Source organism: Rhincodon typus, chromosome 29, assembly GCF_021869965.1.
Source record: "Rhincodon typus isolate 14 chromosome 29, sRhiTyp1.1, whole genome shotgun sequence".
NCBI classification, from domain to species: domain Eukaryota; kingdom Metazoa; phylum Chordata; class Chondrichthyes; order Orectolobiformes; family Rhincodontidae; genus Rhincodon; species Rhincodon typus.
This window is the reverse complement of record NC_063360.1, coordinates 39,065,097-39,072,927: the sequence shown is the minus strand read 5'-3', so window position 1 is coordinate 39,072,927 and position 7,831 is coordinate 39,065,097. Positions and strand designations below refer to the sequence as shown.

The following is a 7,831-nucleotide window of genomic DNA, read 5'->3' as shown; positions in this document are numbered from 1 at the left end:
AGCGGTAGATTTTTGAAACAGAATTTGAGGACAATGAGGAGCTGGCATGAAAGAGGAGTTGAGGCCTTGAGCAGATCAAAAATGATGCTACAGAATGACGGGACAAACTCAAGTAGCTGAAGGGCCTACTCCTGCTCCTACTTCTTATGTTTTTATGTTGACCAAGAGATTAAAAGATTATGGCAATTTGGTGGAGACCCGATGGGTTCGCTTTTAAAAAGTCACTTTTAAAGTAAAGTGTAAAACAGTTCATGAAAAGCAGTAAAATCAATCATAAAGTTTAACTTTCAGACCAGGAGTGTTTGACTAAAAGTCTGCAAGCTATTTAAAAGCTGAAAAAGCCTAATATCTCAGTTTTATGAGTTTTAATATATGAAGAAATGGAGAAACTAGGAATTGGAGTAGGCCATTCAGCCCTTCAAACCTGCAGATCATCCAAATCAGTCCCCTGTTCCCACTTTCTCATACCTTTGATCCCTTTAACCCTAAGAACTAAATGTATCTCCTACTTGAAAACTTAATATTTTGGCCCCAATCACTTTGTGGTTGAGAATTCCACCCTGTAGGCGAAGAAATTTCTCCTCATTCTCAGTTTGAACTGGTCTACCCTGTATCATTAGACTGTGACTTCCTGGTTCTGGACTCCACAGTCATTGGGAACATCTTTCCTGTGTTTACCCTGTCTAGTCCTGTTAGAATTTTATAGGTTTCTATGAGATTCCCCTCATTTTCCTAAACTTCAGTGAATATAATTCTAACTGAACCTGTTTCTCTTCATTAGACTTCAAATGTAACAATGGGGAGAATCAGCCACAACAAACTGAAAGATGATTACAGAGAGTTAACTTCTCTGGATTTGAATCTCTGTAAAGTGATGGTATTGGGGAATAGATGAAACTTTGTTTTGCATTGTGTTTTAAGACTTTCCAAATGGTGTTTAATATTTAGAAAATGGATTTTTTTTTTGTTTTCATCTTTTGTGTAATAATAAACTTTGTTAAAGAAACTGCAGCCTTACATGACTGTGTCAGTGAATGACCACCATGTTAACTAAAAAGAAATGATCATCTATCAGGTGAGATTTCACTCCAGGTCTGACATGTCCAGTATTACCATTAGCTGAGATCATTACATTAACTAACTGGAGCAACTTATGGACAGGAATCTAATATTACACTCCAGAGAGGGTTTCAGGCAATGGAGTGAGGTGTTCATACATGGAATAACAGATACAGGGAGTGAATTACAAACTGGAATCTAAACAAGGGGTTCAGAGAGTTTATATAGAGAATAACAGATACCCAATAGTATGTTAAAGAATGCAATTTAATTGAGGGGTTCAGGATGTTTATATGTTGAATAACAGACACCTGGAAATAAGTTACAGACCAGAAACTATTCAAGGGTTTGTATCACTTGTCTGCTTGCCCCTATTTATCCTACCTATTGTATACTCCACCTTAGTTACTGGGAGAGATTCTAACCCCATTGGGAATTTGAGTACAAGTGCCCTCATTCTGCTGCTCTCATTTCCCCGGAATTTCTGAAACTTGCTGTTCCCCACATTTTCAAAACAACCACAAGGTTTTTATGCTAATGTTAGTTTGTATTGTCCTCCCCTGCAATGATTTAATGTAGCACGACATCACACCGACATTATGACTGAAGCGAGTGATGGTCAGTCACACTCAGCTAATCTCACCTTATTCATATTAAGTTTTCAATGAACTTATGATGGAGCACAGCATGTCAGCTGGATGGATGGAGGAAGCATAGGATGGCTATATGGGATTTGATATCAATATTGTTCCCTGACTGGAGAATATTTGTTGCCAATATATTCTTGGCTTGGTGGGAGTGGGCTGGAGATAGGATCCTGGCTTCACTGGGATTGGAATTGGATGATACAGATAGTCTTTACAAATATGATTTACATTCATACGCTCAACCGCTCCCTGAGCAGGTCATGGAATCAACTGCTCTTCCAATGCATCCGCCAAGTCGCAGAGCTTCTTGGGGAGGGGAAACTATACAAGAGAGTACACAAGGCACTGAAAACCTTCAGCAATCATTCAGGAAAGGAATGCCAAAAACTGAAATCCCAAGGGCATCAGTAGCAATGCTGGATAACAGCAGACTAGATTCCAGAGTACAACAACGCTCCAGGGTACAACAGTTGCGCAACGAGGGACGACACAGGAGATCCATGAGGCGATCAGGGAAGGAACGTATACAACGCTGGTTTGATGAAATGCTGGATAGACAGAAATAAATCAAATCCAGAGTTAAAATTGACCATAAAGTCTGCAACTCCACTAACGTGTTCAGAAAGAGTCAACAAACGTTAAATGCAAATCTTCAGCAATGCAGGTCACTGTAGCCTCATGTAACTTATATTTATATATATATATATATATATATATATGTATATAATGTTTGAAATAAAAAATGGACCCTCATTTCTGAGCTCCTTATCCAGGACAGCAGAATAGTCACCAAACCGACAGCAGCTGTTGACATATCTGTGTTGTGATGTCAGGACCATGCCACCGTACATCCTAAATAAATTGTCTGCATAATAGTTTTGTGTTGTGGATTAAGAAAATGCTCTGAATTCTTTCAATCAATTAGAGGGAATGCAACATAGACTTAACAGAGATTCCTGTATACCAGGGTTAAACTACAAGAGGTTCCACTAGGAACTGTATTCCCTGGGATCAGAAGATTAATTTTAAAGTTTTTGATAGTAAATGAATATCAAGATAAGGTTGATAGAGAGAAACAGCTTCCGGTACGTGGGGAGAGTATGACGATGGACAGAGCCTAAATATTGAAGGCAGACTGTCCAGGAGTGAAATTAGGAAACACACAAAGGCTAATAGAATTTTCAAGCTGTTTGCTGGAAACAGCAAATGAACCTTGATCCACTGTTAACCTTTAATCTCAGATTAATATATTTTTAAAAGTTAAAAATGTTAAAGGGATTTGGTGAAGATTTGAAGTTTGGTTACAGATCAACCATGACCTCAGAATGACCAAATAGGCCTGAGGGATTGAATGGCCACATCCTTTCGTAGTTTAAACACAGACCATTCTTCTGGTGGAAGATTGACATGACAGGCCATTTCATGGGAGAACTTTCATTATCAATATTCTGTGGTGAAGCAGTTTACGCACAATACAGTAGCACAGACTAAAATAATCTTATGTCACTGTATTTCAACACCAACAGTACTTACACACAAAAAAATGTGCAGCTACATTCTGGGTCTGAATGGATATCCAATGACTGAGCATAGAAAATTAAGCTGAATGATTACAAGAACAGTGACTGGATTGGGTTATGTTTAATTTGACTGTTTAGTACAGCACAGAGTGCTATATCTAATTATGTGAAAGCCAATATTACAAAACAGAAATGAACCAGGTGTCAACAATGGTCAATAACACATAAATACTCCATGAATACTGAGAAGCAGCAGCTCACTATGTCGTATAGACTCAGTTTCAAATGTTGACACTGTCCTGCAAGAATCCTAATAGCACAAGTAAGGACTGTCCCCCCGAGATGGGAAGCAGTACAACAAAATCAGTCAATCTTCCCACTGCCTGTTGAAGGGAGTTGGTGAAAACAATCCCTACAGTTGGATGTGTTGTCTCAAATGTGTATGCCTCAAATTGTCAAGACAAGAACAGTGTGAAGTCTGGGACAAGGATACACCGTTGCATTGGCATTAAGACCCAGACTTTCCCTGGCTGGTGGGAGGTGGGAGAGGTAACAGACTAAGCAGCACAGACAATGCAGAACCCAAAATATTCTTCATGTATCAGAAACACAGTGCAAAGAGATCAACGATTCAATGGGCGCATTGGCTGGGTGGGGTTTTGAGGGAACTTGCCTCAGTGCAGTCTGCATCACTGACAATGCATTGTTTAAATAGGTAACAGTACAACAAATCACCCAATGAGCAGGAACTCCAGGGACCAAGTCAGGTTGCATCTGTGCTCAGTACATTTACTGCCTGTTTTTGTACACTGATAGTCAACTGATGGGTTTTACTTTCTCAATGAAGAGAGGAGCAGTGAGCAGGACAAACTCTTCCTTGTTTATTGATGTGATCGATTCTTTTTTCCGTAGCCTCACTGCTCTTTCCATGGCCATCCCGAGCTGATCTGGGGCTAACTTGGAGCCAGCATCCAGGTAGCCAACAGAACTGGAAGAGTCTCCGATGCTCACTGCATCTTTCAAAGCTTCGAGCAGAACATGACACACAGTCTGATCAGCTTCATCAGAGTCAGCCACCACATCAAACAATCTGCCAGAAATCTTCACAAACTCCATGAAGATCAGGCAGGTCAACACCCCATGTCTGAAGACGCCAAAAGGAACAGCTTCGTGATCCCAACACTGCAGCTTGTGGATCAGGGAGCAGGATGAGAGCTGGGCCCCTGCACAGATCTGTCTCAAGAGCTCAGTGTAGGTTCTACCTTTCAGGCCAGCTTTCTTCTTCTTACCAATGGGGGAGCTGAGGATCTGGAAGGCTGAAGCTAGATTCCTGCTGAAGGCTGGTCGGCTGTAGTGACAAAGCAACAGCTGCCTCAAGGCTCTCGAGACCAGCTCCTACAGACAGAGAGTAAAGGAGGTTTATAGTGTCATCGAGTTTTACAGAGTGGAAAGAAGCTCATTGGCCCATCATGTCCATGCTGGTCATCAAGCACCGGTTTACTCTAATCCCATTTTCCAGCAATTAGCCATAGCTTTGTATTCTATGGTAGTTCAAGTAATCATCTAAATATTTCTTAAATGTTATGATGCTCCAGCCTCTGCTGCACTGTCAAGCAATGTGTTCCAGAAACCCACCACCATCTCAGTCAAATATTCTCCCTTAAATCCCCTCTAAAGCTCTAGTCCTTTAACTTAAATCCATGCCCCCTGGTCCCTCGACCAAACCTCCATGCTCTTGTATTTATGGCTCGACTCTTAAAAACAAGTATTCATTTCCCTTCTTAACCACCTTATCCACCTGTCCTGTTGCCCTTAATGAACCGTGTGCTATGCACACGTACCAAGGGCCCTCTGATCCTCCTTACTTCCTAGGTTCTATCAGTCAGTACATACTCCCTTGCCTTGTTAGTCCTTCCAAAATGTGTCACCTCATAATTTTCAGGACTAATTCCATTTGTAATTGTTCAATAGCCCATCTATATCATCCTGTAGTCTTGAACTTTTCTTCTTGCTATTTACCACACCATCAATTTTCATGACATCTGCGAATTTACCGGTCAAACCTCCTACATTGACTATCAACATACACTACAAAAAAGCAAGAGACCCAGCACTGAACTCTAAATAAAAAATAAAAGAACAGTGGATGCTGTAAATCAGGAACAAAAAGAGAAGTTGCTGGAAAAGTTCAGCAGGTCTGGCAGCATCTGTGAAGGAAAAAACAGAGTTAACGTTTCAGGTCCGGTGACCCTTCCTCAGAACAGAAACTGTGAAACCTAGTCAAGAGCCTTACTGAAGTCAATGCAAACTACATCTACTGCACTTCCCTCACTTAGCTAATCAGCTTCTCTAAAGTTCAAACCTGTCAGACATGATCTTCCCCCAGGCAAAACCAAATCTTTGATTAATTATTGCCTCTCCAATAGCTTCCCTACTGAACACTTCACCTGACGAAGGAGCATCACTCTGAAAGCTTGTGATTTCAAATAAAACTGTTTGACTATATAGAAACCGAAAGAACTGCAGATGCTGTAAATCAGAAATTGCTGGAAAAGCTCAGCAGGTCTAGCAGCATCCATAAAGAGAAATCAGCGTTAACATTTCAGGTCAGGTTCTGAGGAAGGGTCACCAGACCCACAATGTTAACTCTGATTTCTCTTCACAGATGCCACCAGACCTGCTGAGCTTTTCCAGCAATTTCTGTTTCAGTTGGACCATAACCTAGTGTCACGTGACTTCTGACCTTGTCCACACCAGTCCAACACCGGCACTTCCACATCACCAATGTTAGACTTGATGGCATGCAGTTTCCTGGTTTATCCCTACCACCCTCCTTGAATAATACTCCCATATTAGTTGTCCTCAGGCACTTCTCCAATGGCCAGATAGAGTTTGAATATTAATACCACAACTCCTGCAATCTCCTCCCTCATCCTTGCATGTGATATGCGGGACAGCACAGTAGTTCAGCAGTTAGCACTCACAGCACTAAGGACTAATTTCAATTCCACCTTTGGGCAACTGTCTGCATGCAGTTTGCATGTTCTCCCCATGTTTGTGTGGGTTTCCTCCACAGTCCAAAGATGTGTAGGTTAAGTGGATTATCCATGCTAAATTTCCCATAGTGATCAGGGATGTGCAGGTTAGGTGGATTACGCATGGGAAGTGCAGGGTTATGGGGGTATAGTAGTGGAACTGGTCTGGGGATCCTCTTTGGCAGGTTGGCGCAGACTCAATGAGCCAAATGACCTGGTTCTACACTGTAGGAATTCTTATCCAGACCCAGGATCCGTCTACTTTCAAATGTGCTGAAATTGTGAAAATCTCCTCCCTCCCAATGCTAATTTGGTCAAGTTTACCATCGTTCCTCTCTCTGATTTTTTTATACCTTCACGGTCTTTCTCTACTGGGAGTACATATGCAAAGTACTCATTTAAAACATCAACTGTGTCAGAACCTCTGAGAATCAGCGTAATGAGAGCAATTGGCTCAACCCATTGATGATAACACCACGTCATTGAAACAAGAATGGAGGCACCCAGGTTTAAGGTCACAGAACCTGCACAGCACAGAAAACGGCCTTTTGTCCATCATCCCTAACAACCATGTATTCTCAGCCCATTTTCCAACAATTGTTCCATAGTCTTGTTTGTCTTGGCATCGTTAAGTGTACACCTAAATACTTCTTCAACGTGATGAGGTTTCTGTCTTTCACCATTACAGGCGGAGTCCCCACCACCTTCTGGATGAAAAATATTTTCCTAACATTGAATAGATTCCCTGGTCACTGATTCCTGTCAAGGGGAAAAGTTTATCCCTACCTCCCCAGTCTATGCTCTCAGTGCTTTCTACACCTCAGACCTTGTTTCCCCACCTCCTCCGCGCTAATGAAAACAACCCCCGGGCGGTGAAGGCCCCGGGCCCTGGGGCTCGGCTGCTCCCGCCGCCCGGTACCTGCTGCTGTTTCGGGGCGGGTTTCTCGGTCGCTCCCTCCGAAGCCGCCGCCAGGTTCTCGAAGTATTCGCTCAGGAAACAAACGGGATCCTCGGGCCTGTTCTCCAGGACCTTGAGCAGCGCCTCTCGGAGCGTGGGTGTGAGAGCGGCCGGGATGGGAGGCCCCGTGAGCGGCCCCGATCGACCGGAAACCGCGGCCACCGCCATCTTACTCCCAAGTTCGCCGGGAAAGGCGGCCCACGGGAAACTAGGAGCGAGACTTTCGTTCCGGATCGTTCGTTCTTCGGGCTTTCGTTCCGGTCTTCACAACCTTCGATAAAAAAAATCCAGTGAGAAAATAAACAAACTTATATTTAGATAGAACCTTTAACAAGGTAACATGTTCCAAACTGTTTCTCAGGCGCGTTATCGAACAAAGTTGGAATCCAAACCAGCTTAATGTGGTAAAATATTAGTTCTTTTTGTGATCTAGTAAATGCAAAAACCTACACTAATGCTCCAAAATCAAGAGTTCAATTCCTGTCACAACAGCAGATGAATTTAAACAATTTGGATTTTTTAAATCGTATTAATATCATTGACAATGATGATAAAACTATCGGTTTGTGGTTAAAACAAAATCTTCCTGGTCTTTAACGTCCTTACCTAGTC

General features: G+C 42.3%; 1 protein-coding gene across 1 annotated transcript; it reads right to left on the bottom strand.

Moving 5' to 3' along the window:
* Positions 1 to 3,332: 3,332 nt before the first annotated feature.
* On the bottom strand, positions 3,333 to 7,402 carry tpgs1 (tubulin polyglutamylase complex subunit 1). The gene is made up of 2 exons (XM_048614023.1): positions 7,181 to 7,402; positions 3,333 to 4,621 (listed from the first exon to the last, which is right to left on the bottom strand). Exons 1-2 carry the CDS (start codon positions 7,385 to 7,387, stop codon positions 4,043 to 4,045), a joined length of 786 nt encoding a protein of 261 aa, XP_048469980.1. The 5' UTR covers positions 7,388 to 7,402; the 3' UTR covers positions 3,333 to 4,042.
* Between the last annotated feature and the right edge of the window lie 429 nt (positions 7,403 to 7,831).

What these genes read in the sequence shown, in the direction of transcription:
- tpgs1 (XM_048614023.1), bottom strand. Translation starts at nt 7,387, where the DNA reads ATGGCGGTGGCCGCGGTTTCCGGTCGATCGGGGCCGCTCACGGGGCCT. An exon ending in CCGCCCCGAAACAGCAGCAG is followed by an intron (nt 4,622 to 7,180) that starts GTACCGGGCGGC and finishes CTCTGTCTGTAG; the next exon opens with GAGCTGGTCTCGAGAGCCTT.